Source organism: Mauremys mutica, chromosome 2 (genome assembly GCF_020497125.1).
Source record: "Mauremys mutica isolate MM-2020 ecotype Southern chromosome 2, ASM2049712v1, whole genome shotgun sequence".
Taxonomy (NCBI): Eukaryota; Metazoa; Chordata; order Testudines; family Geoemydidae; genus Mauremys; species Mauremys mutica.
In genome coordinates, this window is record NC_059073.1 from 3,214,362 (window position 1) to 3,230,322 (window position 15,961).

General features: G+C 60.6%; 1 protein-coding gene across 4 annotated transcripts in view; it reads right to left on the reverse strand.

Annotated features, from left to right (window-relative positions):
• Positions 1 to 15,961, reverse strand: part of LOC123364828 (microtubule-actin cross-linking factor 1-like) — a 90,882-nt gene that overhangs the window by 36,547 nt on the left and 38,374 nt on the right. For all 4 annotated transcript variants that reach the window (XM_045007275.1, XM_045007273.1, XM_045007276.1 and 1 more), the window contains exons 15-19: positions 14,103 to 14,273; positions 13,368 to 13,523; positions 12,180 to 12,386; positions 11,960 to 12,079; positions 1,572 to 1,741 (exon numbers count right to left, since the gene is read on the reverse strand). In XM_045007275.1, coding sequence (XP_044863210.1) covers positions 1,572 to 1,741; positions 11,960 to 12,079; positions 12,180 to 12,386; positions 13,368 to 13,523; positions 14,103 to 14,273 — 824 coding nt within the window. The remainder of the gene's footprint in view (positions 1 to 1,571; positions 1,742 to 11,959; positions 12,080 to 12,179; positions 12,387 to 13,367; positions 13,524 to 14,102; positions 14,274 to 15,961) is intronic.

Consider the following 15,961-nt stretch of genomic DNA (forward strand, 5'->3'; position numbering starts at 1 on the left):
ACCCGGAGCGAGTGAAGGACCCGCCGCCGAAGTGCCGCCGAAGACCCGGAGCGAGTGAAGGACCCGCCGCCGAAGTGCCGCCGAAGACCCGGAGCGAGTGAAGGACCCGCCGCCGAAGTGCCGCCGAAGACCCGGAGCATGTGAAGGACCCGCCGCCGAAGTGCCGCCGAAGACCCGGAGCGAGTGAAGGACCCGCCGCCGAAGTGCCGCCTAAGACCCGGAGCGAGTGAAGGACCCGCTGCCGAAGTGCCGCCGAAGACCCGGAGCGAGTGAAGGACCCGCCGCTGAAGTGCCGCCGAAGACCCGGAGCGAGTGAAGGACCCGCCGCCGAAGTGCCGCCGAAGACCCGGACCGCTGCCAGGTGAGTATAAATTACAAAGTCAGGCGCTCTTCTTTAGGGCGCGGGGCCCTCTTAGGCACGGGGCCCAATTTGGGGGAATCGGCCTAAAGCCGGCCCTGGGCGGGGCCTCCTAAAGAAGAAGTTTGAGAACCCCTGTGCTGTACGCAGGCCCTACTCCCTCCTTCACTCCTCCAAGCCAACCGGGCTGAGATGTGAGCTCTGGCTTCTGACGTCATCTGTTCCAATGCCAGGGCCCACGCTCTTAAACAGGCCGTAAAGACCAGGGCGCCTCACTCCTGGAGACGTACCGGAAGGGGATGGTAAATACTGCACCTGAGCTTGGAGATTTGCACGGCTCCTGGGTGGGATAGCTGAGTCTCAGACCCTGCTTCATTTTTAAGGAGAGAGGAGCCAGGGCTCTGAACGGCCAGGCCCGGAGGCGCCGGAGCTGTGAACGGCCAGGCCCGGAGGCGCCGGAGCTGTGAACGGCCAGGCCCGGAGGTGCTGGGGCTCTGAACTGCGAAGCCCAGAGGTGCCAGGCTCTGAACTGTCAGGCCCGGAGGCACCGGGGCTCTGAACGGCCAGCTGTGAAAAGACTCAACCAAATGACCTTTCTGACTGGAGTGGGAACCAGGGTCCAAGCACCAGGCTCTGTGGTCCACCCATGGCTGACCAGCCAGCCCATGTTCCACAGACATCAACAAAAGCCGGATCCCCCCTCTTTCTGGTCTCCCTCGCCAGCAGCTTGTGCCAGTCTGGCTGGAGACGGGCGCACCAGGACAGTGTGAATTACCCTCCCCTGGGCAGCACAGCAAGGTTATTCTGGGAATAAATGGCTCTGCTAGTTCGAGGGTGACTTGCAGGGTTTGAGTCCGTTTGTTCTGCACAAACGTAAAGGCTGGTTTTCAGTTCCTGTGCTCGATGAACTTCTCCTCTGGGGTGTCTGCCAAGGAGCCGAGATCCCCGGGTCACTGCAGAGCAGAGCCCCGAACCTGCATCACCAGCCTCGTGCTGCACACGGGAAGATTTACAACTTTAACTCTTTGGACCCTTGACATTCATCCAACATATCCCATGGGCGGGGAGGGGAGGAGAAGGAGAAGATGGGGGCACAAGCACCAGCAGGGTGGGGGGTGGCAGGGTCTCAGGCCCTGCACAGGGACCTGCACTCCTGGGTCCTGGCCCAGCAGAGACCAGTGCCAGCAGGACGAGGGCAGAACACCAGCCTCACCTCTCCACAGCCCGGCCACCCACGTCGTCCCAGCGCTCCTTCAGCTCCCCCAGCAGCTCCTCCAGCGGCTGCACGTCCTCGGCCAGCTGGGCCTTCTCCCGCAGCAAGCGCCCGCTGCGCAGCGTGGCCTCGTACACGGGACGCTTGGCGCGCAGCAGCTTCTGGAACTCCTGCAGCACCGGAGAGGGCGGGTTAGTCCAGGAGAAAGGGGCAGGGGCTTGGTGGGTCAGTCCCAGGGCGATGGGTCAGGGGAGCAGGCGGGTTGGCCCAGGGGAGATGGGCAGGGGCTGGGTGGATGGAGCTGGGGAGCAGGTGGATCAGCCCAGGGGAGTCTCCTGCAGCCCAGGAGTCCTTGCTAAGGTGAGCAGTCCCTGAGGGGGGAGAGGGCTCCCGCAGAAATGCCCCAGTTCTGCCTGGGCCGGGCCAGCCTTGAAAGCTGGAGCATCGGGGGAAGCTCCCTCAGCCCCTTTGTGGAGAGGAGGAGGCTACGCGACTCCATTCTCAGTGTGGAGCAGCTTCCCCGTGGCAATTCCTCCCTAGGCTCTGTCCCCTACCTCCCACCCCCTGCAAGCCCCCGCAGCACCCCCCAGCAGGCCCAGCCCCTCACCCCAAACCTCCTTGGGCTGAGTGGGGCCTGGGAGTGCAGCTGGCCAAAGGGAGCGGTACCAGCGTGTCACACAGAGACAGGGAGCCACTGGCCAGTGCAGATCTGGGCACCCACTCCCCAAGGCAGTCCCTGATCTTGCACACAGGGGCCCCAGTGTGACGAAGTGGGACTGTTCTAATGTTTCCTCTGAATACTGTGTGGGTGCCTCAGTTTCCCCTATGCATTTCTTAAGTCTCCAGCGTGCATAAATGGCCGACACTCTGTATCCTGGTAACAAATGGCCGGGGCCCTTCCCCCCTGCAAGGGAATAGCTAAAGGTGAACAAAGAGATCAGGTGACCTCCTGGCCCAGGAAAGAGACAAAGGCCAGAAAGGAGGGGCTGGAGGGGGTTTCAGTTGGGAGCTGGCTGGGGACGAGGAGTGAGGGCAGACGTGGGGGGGTCTGGCTCACTGGGCCCCAGAATGGACCCTGCTGAGGGGTCCGGTTCTCTGTACCTACAAGCTCTGTTTTAGACCCTGTTCCTGTCATCGAATAAACCTCTGTGTTACTGGCTGGCTGAGAGTCACGTCTGACTGCAGAGTGGGGGTGCAGGACCCTGTGGCCCCCCCAGGACCCCGCCTGGGCGGACTCGCTGTGGGAAGCGCGCGGAGGGGCAGAGGATGCTGAATGCTCCAAGGAGAGACCCAGGAGGTGAAGCCGTGGGAGCTTCTTGCCCTGCAGACAGGCTGCTCCGAGGGAGAGGAGGCTCCCCAGAGTCCTGCCTGGCTTTGTGGGGAGCAGTTCCAGAGCATCGCCCGGGGACTCCGTGACAACTGGTGGTAGCGGTGGGATGTCCTGCACCCCGTGAATGGCGCTTCTTGCAGTGAGTGACTGGGGAGCAGTAAAACAAAGGGGGGATAATGAGGACCAGGCGTGCTGAAGGCTCAGTGAGGGACGGTTTCAGGGGGCGATTTACCGCTGGGCGTGTGTGACCAGCGAGAAGGACTGTTGGAGTAACTGGGTCCCCCTGAGGACGGCAGTGAGCAGTCTCAGGGGCGGAGGAGCTGCCGCTCGACCCTGGAAGAGAGAAGGACTTTTGCAGTAGCAGGGTTCCCCTGGGGCAGTGGTCCCCAACGTGGTGCCCGCCAGAGCATTTATGTGTGCCCGCCTAGTGCCCAGCAGGGGAGAGAAGCCACGGCCCCACACCTGCCGGCAACCGAGAACTCCGGGGCTGCAGGCTGCGGGCACCGGTATTCTCGGTCCCTGGCAGGCACGGGGCTGTGGCTTCTCTCCAGCTTCTCCAGGGCTGCAGGCTGCAGGCGCTGGTGTTCTCAGTCCCCGGCAGGTGCGGGGCCGTGGCTTAAGCCGGAGAGAACTCTGGGGCTGCAGGCTGCGGGCGCCGGTGTTCTCTGTCCTCCTGGCTTCTCTCTGCACTGCCCAGAACTGGTGCCAAAAAAACCAACACCCCGACTCTGCAGAATGGCCGGAATGCCGCCCCGTAGCATGTGCTGCCCCAGGCACGTGCTTGCTCCACTCATGCCTGGAGCCGGCCCTGTATGTGAGTAATTGTTGGCACCTGCCACACTCTTCTGAAAACATGAATGTGCTACTGGCCACAAAAAGGTTGGGGACCACTGCCCTGGGGATTGCAGTGAGCGGTCCTAGGGGCGGAGGGGTCTGCAGCTCGACCCTGGGAGAAAGAAGGATTTTTGCAGTAGCAGGGTTCCCCTGGGGATTGCAGGAGCCTAGCGAGGAGGGCTTTAAACTAGGTTCACAGTGGGAAGGAAACCAAAGCCCCGAGGTAAGTGGGGAAATGGGATACCGGGAGGAAGCACGAGCAGGAGAGCGCAAGAGGGGAGGACTCCTGTCTCAGACCGAGAAAGCGGGACAATCAGCGAGTTATCTTAAGTGCCTAGACACAAATGCAAGAAGCCTGGGAAACAAGCAGGGAGAACTGGAAGTCCTGGCACAGTCAAGGAACTATGATGTGATTGGAACAACAGAGATTTGGTGGGATAACTCACATGACTGGAGCACTGTCAGGGATGGATATAAACTGTTCAGGAAGGACAGGCAGGGCAGAAAAGGTGGGGGAGTTGCATTGTATGTAAGAGAGCAGTATGACTGCTCAGAGCTCCGGTATGAAACTGCAGAAAAACCTGAGAGTCTCTGGATTAAGTTTAGAAGTGTGAGCAACAAGGGTGATGCCATGGTGAGAGTCTGCTATAGACCACCAGACCACGGGGATGAGGTGGACGAGGCTTTCTTCTGGCAACTAACAGAAGTTACTAGATCACAGGCCCTGGTTCTCATGGGAGACTTCAATCACCCTGATATCTGCTGGGAGAGCAATACAGCGATGCACAGACAATCCAGGAAGTTTTTGGAAAGTGTAGGGGACAATTTCCTGGTGCAAGTGCTGGAGGAACCAAGTAGGGGCAGAGCTCTTCTTGACCTGCTGCTCACAAACAGAGAAGAGTTAGTAGGGGAAGCAAAAGTGGATGGGAACCTGGGAGGCAGTGCCCATGAGATGGTCGAGTTCAGGATCCTGACACAAGGAAGAAAGGAGAGCAGCAGAATACAGACCCTGGACTTCAAAAAGCAGACTGACTCCCTCAGGGAACTGATGGGCAGGATTCCCTGTGTTGGTGTCACTAGGCATAACCCTAGGTAACTCAGGAGGGTGGAAAGCCATAAGTGTCAATAAAGCCTTCTGTAGTAGGCCTGAATGAACTAAAGTCACTCCATGTCTGACCAAAGCGTTTCCATGTTTATGTTTGAACTTTAATCAACCTAGCAGGCCAGTAACCGAGAATGGAATGTACAACAGCTAGCTCAACCGTGGTACTGCCAGGAGATAATGATGAGGCCTGCTTACACCTGGCTATGGGTGGGGGGCAGAATAACAGATCAAAGAAATAAAACAAGATAACTGTTCACAGAAGAGTTACTAACGAGCTAAAGTGGTTTTTGCCAAGTATGACTTAACTGCTTAATGTAATTGCTATTGCAAAGTGTATTTGCTGCATGGGAATGAAAGGTGGGGGGAGAGGAGGAGTGTGGGGGTGATGGGAATGCTTAGCTGAAGTTATGTATAAAGAGAGAAAAACCGCTTGTATCTGTGTGCAGGATTTGAGAATGCTTTTTCTCCCTGGCACCTTTTTGGGCTCAAATAAACCTGGTTTGCTTCTCCACCCTGGTGTGTTAATTAGTGCGGCACACACCGGGCAACGAACCCCCACTGTTGCTGTCCTCGGCCCTCTGTGCTGGCAACACCTGAGAGAATAAAATGACGGGGAAAGGAGTCCAGGAGAGCTGGCTGTATTTTAAAGAATCCTTACTGAGGTTGCAGGAACAAACCATCCCGATGTGTAGAGAATAGTAAATATGGCAGGCGACCAGCTTGGCTTAACAGTGAAATCCTTGCTGATCTTAAACGCAAAAAAGAAGCTTACAAGAACTGGAAGCTTGGACAAATGACCAGGGAGGAGTATAAAAATATTGCTCAGGCATGCAGGAGTGAAATCAGGAAGGCCAAATCACCCTTGGAGTTGCAGCTAGCAAGAGATGTTAAGAGTAACAAGAAGGGTTTCTTCAGTTATGTTAGCAACAAGAAGAAAGTCAAGGAAAGTGTGGGCCCCTTACTGAATGAGGGAGGGAACCTAGTGAGAGGATATGGAAAAAGCTGAACTACTCGATGCTTTTTTTGCCTCTGTTTTCACAAACAAGGTCAGCTCCCAGACTGCTGCACTGGGCAGCACAGTATGGGGAGAAGGCGACCAGCCCTCTGTGGAGAAAGAAGTAGTTCGGGAGTATTTAGAAAAACTGGACGAGCACAAGTCCATGGGGCTGGATGCGCTGCATCCAAGGGTGCTAAAGGAGTTGGCGGATGTGATTGCAGAGCCATTGGCCATTATCTTTGAAAACTCATGGCGATCGGGGGAGGTCCCGGATGACTGGAAAAAGGCTACTGTAGTGCCCATCTTTAAAAAAGGGAAGAAGGAGGATCCGGGGAATTACAGGCCAGTCAGCCTCACCTCAGTCCCTGGAAAAATCATGGAGCAGGTCCTCAAGGAAGCAATTCTGCCTGACTAACCTAATTGCCTTCTATGAGGAGATAACTGGGTCTGTGGATGAGGGGAAAGCAGTGGGTGTGTTATTCCTTGACTTTAGCAAAGCTTTTGATACTGTCTCCCACAGTATTCTGGCCAGCAAGTTAAAGAAGTATGGGCTGGATGAATGGACTATAAAGTGGATAGAATGCTGGCTAGATCGTCGGGCTCAACGGGTAGTGATCAACGGCTCCATGTCTAGTTGGCAGCCGGTATCAAGTGGGGTGCCCCAAGGGTCGGTGCTGGGGCTGGTTTTGTTCAATGTCTTCATTAACAATCTGGAGGATGGTGTGGACTGCACCCTCCGCAAGTTTGCAGATGACACTAAACTTGGAGGAGTGGTAGATACGCTGGAGGGTAGGGATAAGATACAGAGGGACCTAGACAAATTAGAGGACTGGGCCAAAAGAAACCTGATGAGGTTCAACAAGGACAAGTGCAGAGTCCTGCACTTAGGAAGGAAGAATCCCATTCACTGTGACAGACTAGGGACTGAATGGCTGGGCAGCAGTTCTGCAGAAAAGGACCTAGGAGTGACAGTGGACGAGAAGGTGGATATGAGTCAACAGTGTGCCCTTGTTGCCAAGAAGACTAACGGCATTTTGGGCTGTATAAGTAGGGGCATTGCCAGCAGATCGAGGGACGAGATCATTCCCCTCTATTCTACATTGGTGAGGCCTCATTTGCAGTACTGTGTCCAGTTTTGGGCCCCACACTACAAGAAGGATGTGGATAAATTGGAGAGAGTCCAACGGAGGGCAACAAAAATGATTAGGGGGCTGGAGCACATGACCTATGAGGAGAGGCTGAGTGAACTGGGATTGTTTAGTCTGCAGAAGAGAAGAATGAGGGGGGATTTGATAGCTGCTTTCAGCTACCTGAAAGGGGGTTCCAAAGAGGATGGATCTAGACTGTTCTCAGTGGTATCTGATGACAGAACAAGGAGCAATGGTCTCAAGTTGCAGTGGGGGAGGTTTAGGTTGAATATTAGGAAAAACTTTTTCACTCAGAGAGTGGTGAAGCACTGGAATGGGTTCCCTAGGGAGGTTTTGAAGGTCAGGCTTGACAAAGCCCTGGCTGGGATGATTTAGTTGGGTTTGGTCCTGCTTTGAGCAGGGGATTGGACTAGATACCTCCTGAGGTCCCTTCCAACCCTGAGATTCTATGATTCTATGAGCAGTCCCAGGGGCGGAGGAGTCTGCAGCTCGACCCTGGCAGAGAGGTGATGATCCCGAGAAGGGCTGGCACACCAGGGGTCTTCCTGGAGCCATGGGGGAGCCAAGAGCACACAGGCCTCTGAGTCCAGAGCCACTTGGGAGCGGTGCAGTGATGGCCTGTCACCATCCCCTTGAGAAGGACATTGTGATCCTGTGCACACAGAGAGGGTGACGCATGGGGAAGCTCACCCAGGCCCAGTTAATCATGCAGCTGGAGGAGGAGGACAAGGACCGCTCTGAGGAGCAGATTCCTGACCCAGATGGGGCTTCAGGAGGATCTGGGAGCAGCTGGAGCAGCAGCCAGGCATCCCCGAGAGTCTGGTCCCCAACCAGAGGAGGGTCTTCACGAACGGGTTCCCCCTCAGGGGATCGGAGATGGATGGGACTGGAGCAGAGCCCGAGAGAGCGAGAGGACCGTGAGAGAGAGCAAGAGCCCGAGGAAAAGCTGCAGGAGAAGCAGCAGCCCCACGGACTGGCGATGGTGGAGCGGGGAGGCATAGGGGGCTGCCCAGGGGTGAGTGGGGATAGACCCCGGGCTGCCAGTTCCACAGGGAACCGCGACACTAAATTGCTGCCCCTGGTTAAGGAGGGGGGGTATGTGGATGCCCCCCGTGCTGCCTGCAAGCAAGCGGGTGATTTGAACCAGGGGGACCCTGCGGAAACGCCCCGGTATCTAGCTCCCTTGCTGGGTCCCAAGGCCATAGACGCCGTCAGCCAGATGGGGGGGTGGCTGACAGGCTCCCACTCCTGGCCCCGGCCGGTATGTCTGCGTGGAGTCTCCTGGGCTCAGGCCCCTCGGACCCACAGTGGGAGCGGAAGGTGGGGGTCAGTGGGGAGACCTGCCTGGGGTGGCGAGACCCTGGGACAGAGAGAACTGTTGTCAGGCCCCGGCTGGTGCAGCCCCAGATGCTGAGGGGCTGTGGGACCTGGGTGAAGGTCCCCGGGGTGAAGCCCCTGGCCCTGCCTATGGCCCGGAGCCCTGTGCAGCCCCAGGAGGGGTCGGGCTGGCTGGTCGTTGGGGTTCTCCAGGAGAGCGGCTGGGAGGCCCTGTTGGGGGGTGACTGTGTCTCTCTGGGACAGGATCCAGGCCCTGCTCCTGTAACGGCCGAGGGTTTGAATTTGAATCCAGGAAACCAATTGGCTAGGATGGAAATAGTCAGTGAAAATGCAAATGACCTGGCTGGCAGGGGGGAGGGGCTGCTGGGCTCAGGATACCTGCCTACCTGTAACCAGCCCCCTGGGGCTGAGTGGGAGGGGGAGATGCTCCCCGCCCCCCTGCACACTGGAGAGGGGGCTCACGCTGGCTCTGAGGCTGTGACCAGAGCAGAGAGCTCGCTGCCTGCCCCCACGGGGACAGCCAGGGCAGCGCTGAGCAGGGGGGGAGCTGAGACCCCAGCTGAGTGGGGGGACACCCAGGCAGGGCAGGTCGGCTGCCAACCAGGTTTGCCTGGTCCAGACGTGCTGCTGGGAAGTGATTCCACAGCAGGGAGGGAGCTACCAGGGACAGGGCTCAGGGGGGCTGTGACCCCAGGCCCAGCCAGCGAGAGGGAGCAGGTCCCACTCCCTGCCCCAGCAGCTGAATCCCAGACCGAGCTGCAGAGGGATCCCTCCTTGGAGAAGCTGAGGGAACTTGCTGGCCCCAGCGCTGCAAACCCCCTTGGGGAAGGCTGCAGGGACAGAGTCCTGCAGGAGAAGGGATCCCTGTACCGGGAATGGGCTCCCCAAGGGGAAGTGGAACTGTGGGGAATCGGGAGGCAGCTGGGGGTGCCCCAGGAATCCACAGGGTTCTTCCCTCTCGAGCTGCTGGATGGGAGGAGAGTGAGGGGACCCCTGGACCTGGAAGGGGAGGATTGGGAGGAGAAGGGGGAAGACCCCCTGGGGGAATCTCTTCCCTGAGGTGGGAGCCAATCTCCCCATCAGGTGTTCCCCGTTCAGAGTCACTGGGGAAGCAGCCCAGAACCTGGAGAGAGAGGTCAAGGACCTGCTGGCTTTAGATGGGATCCAGCCGTTCAACAGCCCATGGGCCTCACCCATGGGGCTGGTCCCCAAGGAAGACGGGATGATCTGGTTTTGTGGGAACCATTGGAAGCTTAAAGCCATCGCGGTGTCCGATGCCAACCCCATGCCTAGGCCTGGCGAGATTCTAGGCAACCTAGGGGGGGTGGAGAACTTGGCCCTGGCATACAATGACGTGTGCATCTTTAGCCAGACCTGGAAGGAACATGTGTCCCAGGTGAAGAGGGAGCTGGGCTGCCTCAAGGAGGCAGGACTGACGGTAAAAGCCGAGAAGTGCAAGGTGGAAATGATCGGAGATTGGCCCATTCCTCAGACCAAGAAACAAGTCCAGGCCTTTATCAGGATGGCGGGGTGCTACTGGAGGTTGGTACCCCACGTTAGCCCCCTAGCTACCCTCACCCCTGAGCTATGTGAGAGGGGGAAGCCAGACGAGGTGCTCTGGACCGAGCAGGGCTCTCTGGATACTGAAGGAGGCTCTAATTCTGGGCCCGGTAAATCTGGTAAACTCAGACTTTGCCAAGCCTTTTGAAGTGTTCACCGACGCCTCAGACGCAGGGCTGGGCATGGTGCTGATGCAAGCTGATGCTGAGGGGGGGAGACACCCCATTGGATACCTGAGCAAGAAGCTGCTGCCCCAGGAGCAGCACTCTGCGGCTCAGAGAAGAAATGCCCGGCCATGGTGCCGGCCCTTAGAAAGCTGCAGCTGGATCATTTTGGGCGGCGTCACATGCAAGGGGCTGATGCTGAGCTGCTGGAGACAGAGACACCTGTTCAGAGGGTGGCCAAGGTCCAGCTGGGGGCTCTTAACCCAGAGAGCCTGAATCACAGCCTGCAAACTGGAGCGCTGGGAAAAGACCCAATCCCAGTTTGAACGCCAGGGGTATTGGGGTGGCAAAAGGGCACAGGCTGCATAAACCTTCCCAAATGCAGCCTGCAAGCGCCCTCAAGCACACCCGACCCACGGGAGAGCGTGAGACTGGACTGTCCTGGTGTAACTCCCACCAAGGAATGGGAGAGATGCTGGGGCATCCATGGGAACATTGGTGGGTTCGAACTTCCCCAGGTCACCGGCTAAAGTGACCTCGCTCAGTTCAGTCTCGAAGGGGGGAGAGATGTGACGAACTGGGAATGTTCTTAATGTTTCCTCTGAATACTGTGTGGGTGCCTCAGTTTCCCCTATGCATTTCTTAAGTCTCTAGGTGGTGGGATAAAGGCCAGTGTGCATAAATCACTGACCCTCTGTCTCCTACCAACGATTGGCCAGGGCCCTTCACCCTGCAAGGGAATAGCTAAAGGTGAACAAAGAGATCAGGTGACCTCCTGGCCCAGGAAAGAGACAAAGGCCAGAGAGGAGGGGCTGGAGGGGGGTTTAGTCTGGAGCTGGCTGGGGACGAGGAGTGAAGTGCAGACGTGGGGGTCTGGCTCACTGCCCCCAGAATGGACCCGGCTGAGGGGTCCTGTTCTCTGTACCTACCAGCTCTGTTTTAGACCCTGTTCCTGTCATCTAATAAACCTCTGTGTTACTGGCTGGCTGAGAGTCACGTCTGACTGCAAAGTGGGGGTGCAGGACCCTGTGGCTTCCCCAGGACCCCGCCTGGGTGGACTCGCTGTGGGAAGCGCACGGAGGGGCAGAGGATGCTGAATGCTCCAAGGAGAGACCCAGGAGGTGAAGCCGTGGGAGCGTCTTGCCCTGCAGACAGGCTGCTCCGAGGGAGAGGAGGCTCCCAGAGTCCTGCCTGGCTTTGTGGGAGCAGTTCCAGAGCAGCGCCCGGGGACTCCGTGACACTGAGCGAGGGCCGGCCCAGGCCCTGTCCCAGCTGACTAGTAAACCCTGCGCGGTTTGGAACCGCGGCCGGGTGTCACTGCAAACGCTGGCTGGGGCACCCATCCCTGCACGTCTCTCCCAGGGTCTGGCTCAGGGCAGAGCTCCCGGCATGACGCAGGAGCGCTGGAGCCTAGTGGCTCAGGAAGGAGCCGATGAGACTTGGAGGCCTGCCCTCGAGGAAGAGTGGGACCCCTTGGGGGGCTGGCACCCGGAAGGGGCATTGCTCAGAGCCCATGGGGACACACCACATTCTTGGGAGTTTGGCAGCAGGGGGCAAAGGCTGCAGGCTCCTGAGCAGGCACTCGATCCCCCCACTCGACCCCCCCCCCCCAACAGCTCCCCTAGGCCTTGCACCTCCCAGCCCGGAGGCAGGGGTCACCTCTGCTGTCTCCCAGTTCCGCCCAGCCCTGGGGACGCAGCAGCCCTGGCCCTGCTGAGAGCAGAGAGATGGGCATAGGGACCTCGTGCTCGGCACAGGGGAAGCCCGGGGCACCCCAGGAGAGCCTTAGGGAGCACCGCCCTTGGGGGCATCTCAGAGTCCGGGGAATCTGCAAGCCGCTGTGTGCTGGCGTGACAGCCCGGGGCAGACACATGGCCCAGGGGGCTGGGGGAGGGGAGTCACGGCACCGCACCTTGTGCTCAGCCAGCTGGCACTTGATCTCCTCCTGGCTCATGGCGGCATCACCGGAGATCTCCAGAGTCTGCTCCACCTCATCCATCCAGTCCAGGAGCAGCTGCCGGGACTCACTGAACTGAAAGCGAGCGAGAGGGCGCGTCAGCAGGAGCCACCGGGAACGCCAGAGACCAGCCCGCCTGGCGACAGGGCCCGCTCCCCCCCACACCGCACGGTACCTGCTTGGCACGCTTGCGAGCGTCCTCCAGCGCGGCGCCCCGCTCACCAGTACACCGGAGCACCTTGGCCACCCGCTCCTTGGCCGTCAGCACCAGGCTCTGGATCACAGCACAGTCCTGCTTCCTGCTCACCTCCTTCAGGCGAGCGGCCACCGCCTCCAGGCTGGACAGCTGCTCCCCGCGAGCGGTCACCTCCTTCAGCAGCGCCTGCCGAGCAAGCCAGAGCTAGCCAGGGCCCGGGGCAGGCCGTGGCCAAGGGGCAGCAGCCCAGCTCGGCAGGGGCCTTCTCCGAGCAGGCTCCAGGCACCGAAAGAGCCGCGGTGCTGGGAGCAGTGTGAGTGTGGTGACAAAAGGGTTAAAGCGACCAATTAACCTCGGAGGGGTGGGGGTTAGGCCGAAGCTGGGAGCTGGGTCTCCAAGGGCTGCTCTGGGAGGGGCCAGCAGGGAGCCCCAGGTGAAAGGGAGCTGGGAGCCTGCCTGGAGCCAGGCTGATCAGGGCCCCTGCCGGCCTGAGCCCAGGGTCGAGGGGGAGTGGGACAGTCCCAGGACCTGGGGACCGGCTGGGACGGCCGGAAGCAGGGGCGAGCTGGCAAAGGAGAAGGCTCCCGGGGAGCTGAAGCGTCGGTTGTGCTGCGTTCTGTGGCTTTGGAGGCCGTGTGAAGGGCTGGGCTGTTACCCGGCTTGGCTGCAGGGCCAGACAGCTGTTGCAACGCCACATATAGACACTGGGGACGTGGTATTGCAGCAACCTTGCCACGCACCCACCCCTGTACTGCCAGCATCTCCCCGGGGAGCCCCCTGCCCGCCCCAGTGCCCCCAGAGACTGGCACGGACGCAGCGCCCGCCGGGGCCCCTCAGGCCAGACCCTGTTCCTGGCTGGCCCTGGCTGCAGGCCCTGGGGGCTCACACGGGGCACCACCGGGTGAGACCAGGTCCCTGCAGCCACGCACCAGACCGACCAGGCTGCTCCAGGGGGCCCCGTGCCCCGGGCTGGGCCCTGCGACCCCTGGGTCAGCGCGGAGGCAGGGCCCGGTGCCAGCCCACAGGCCGAGCTGCAATGCAGGGTCTTTCGGGCGCCCTTGGCGGGGAGTCCCTGGCGGCAAGGCCTGCTGGGACTCTGAGCAGAGGCAGGTGGGTTCCGTCTGGGGTCACGGCCCCCAGGCTAGCCGCTGGGCCAGCCGCACTCACCTTGTGCTCCTGGACCTGCCTGAGGACCGTCTCCAGCAGGAAGCTGGGCGGCTCTGGGGCACTCAGGCTCTCCTCCGTCTGCCCCAGCCACTGCAGCAGCTCCTGGGCCGTGCTGTGGAAATCGGTGCTGAGAGTCAGCCCCTCCGCCAGCCGCTCCTGGGGGAGAGGAGCCCCGATCAGAGACACGCCGGGCCAGAGGGAGAGCCGGCAACCGCCCGTGGGGCAGTGCCTGCTGCAGCCTAACCCTCTCCCCTCCAGCCCCCCTGCCCCCCGTTCCAGCCAGGGAACCGACCGGCTGCGTCTGCTACAGCCTAAACCATGCCCCCGTTCCAGCCAGGAGGGACAGACACACACACAATCCCAGCCATTGGAGACACACACGCATGCACAAGTGTATAACCCCTCCTCTAGCCCAGCCATCAGGGACACACACACACACACACAAGCACACACCCCTGTGGAGGCACAGACATGCACGTGTTCACGCACAGCACACAGCCAGTGGGACCACACACACACGCCTGTGTGCACCCCTCATCCCATCATAGCCAGCAAACAAACACTCACACTCCCAGACTGTGTGACACACACACACACACACACACACACACTCCCAGCCTGTGTAACACACACACTCCCAGCCCCTGGGACACACACACACACGTACACTCACTCCCAGCCCGTGGGACACACACACACTCCCGGCCCATGGGAAACACGCACAGACACACACACCTTCCTCTCCTGGACCTGGCTGTGGACGCTCTCCCATTTCTGCTGCAGGATGCGCAGGCTGTGCTCGGTGCTGCAGGCCCGGGGCAGGCTGCAGGAGGCCAGCAGGCGCTGCAGCCGGTCCCTCACGCTGTTATACGCCTGCTGCTTGGACTCCAGCTCTTTGGCCAGCTCCTGCGGAGGCACGGCAGGGGGGCAGTGCCGGCCCCGGCTCTCCGGCAGCACGGTGCAGCCAGGGGCTCGGAGCTGGGCCGGGGACGCCTCTCGCGCTGGGCGGGTGCATGGGACCCTTCTCCTCTAGGCAGGGAGCGAAGGGCCCAGGGAAACGCCCCAGGACTGCGGGCTGGCAGCTTGGCAAGGAAAGGCGCAGGCATGCGGGATCAGCCCCAGGGCCTCTGCTCTGGCATGGCAGGAGGGGGCTGGGGCAGTGTGACAAAGTGGGGTTTTTTTGGGGGGGTTTCCGTGTTTCCCAGTGGGTTGCATGCAGAGGGGGTGGGACTCAGTGTCCCCGGGTGTTACTGGTTTAACGAGGGGAGGGGAGAGGTTGGTACACAGGACTGGAGAGGGACTCGGGACCCCGGCCGATGGCCTGGAGGATGGAGACCCCAGCGACTGGTGACCTGGTGACCCGGAGACCCAGCTCAGGAGACACAGCCGGTTCTGGCCAGTGGGGGACAATGGGCTGCGGGGAGAGGACCCCGGTGACCTGACCAGCCGGATCCAGCCAGAGGGGCCAGAGGGGGGCTGAGAGGAGAGGAGACCCAGGCCTGCCTGTTTACGACCCTGTTTCCCTGGAGAGAAGACAATGGACAGAGGGGGCTTGGGGCCGGGGATATCGGAGGCCCAGCTGGGAAGCAGGGGTGCTCGGGGCTGGAGACGGGGAGCAGGCAGAGCCCACCTGGCTGCAGGGAGACTGGGATGTGCTGGGCTGAGGGAGGCCAGGCCTGAGGCCAGGAGAGTTTCCTGTGCTGGGTTCAACGCTCAATAAACCCTCCTGTGTTACGCTGGCTGAGAGTCGCTCCGGGCTAGAGAACAGGGGGCATCGTCCCCTTCGGGGGTGAGGAGGCCCAGGAGGGCCCAGAGCATGTGGACTCCCTGAGGGGCCCACGGCACAGACAGACGTGCTGAGGCTCAGAGAGGTGCGGCTCCAGGAGGTGGAGGGGCCTGACCCCGAGAGAGAGTGGACCCCTGAGAAGGGCTGTCTCACTGAAAGGGGCACCCTTCACGGACCGCACGGGGCCATGAGTGAGTCCGTGACAGGCAGACATGGCCCGGGGGGAGCTGGGGCAGACGTGGAAAAGGGGTGAGCTGGGGCAGACGTGGCACTGGGGAGAGCTGGGGCAGATGTGGCACAGGCGGGAGCTGGGGCAGATGTGGCTTGGGGTGGGCTGGAGCAGACGCGGCAAAGGGGGGAGCTGGAGCAGACATGGCTCGGGGGGGCCTGGGGTAGATGTGGCAAAGGGGGGGGCTGGGGCAGATGTGCCCCAGGGGAGCTGGGGCAGATGTGGCAAAGGGGGGAGCTGGGGCAGACGTGGCAAAGGGGGGAGCTGGGGCAGACGTGGCAAAGGGAGGAGCTGGGCAGATGTGGCCCAGGGGAGCTGGGGCAGACGTGGCCTGGGGGGAGCTGGGCAGACGTGGCAAAGGGAGGAACTGGGCAGACGTGGCAAAGGGGGGAGCTGGGGCAGATGTGGCCCAGGGGAGCTGGGGCAGACATGGCAAAGGGGTGGGCTGGGGCAGACGTGGCCAGGGGGAGCTGGGGCAGACGTGGCAAAGGGAGGAGCTGGGCAGATGTTGCCCAGGGGAGCTGGGGCAGACGTGGCCTGGGGGGAGCTGGGCAGACGTGGCAAAGAGAGGAACTGGGC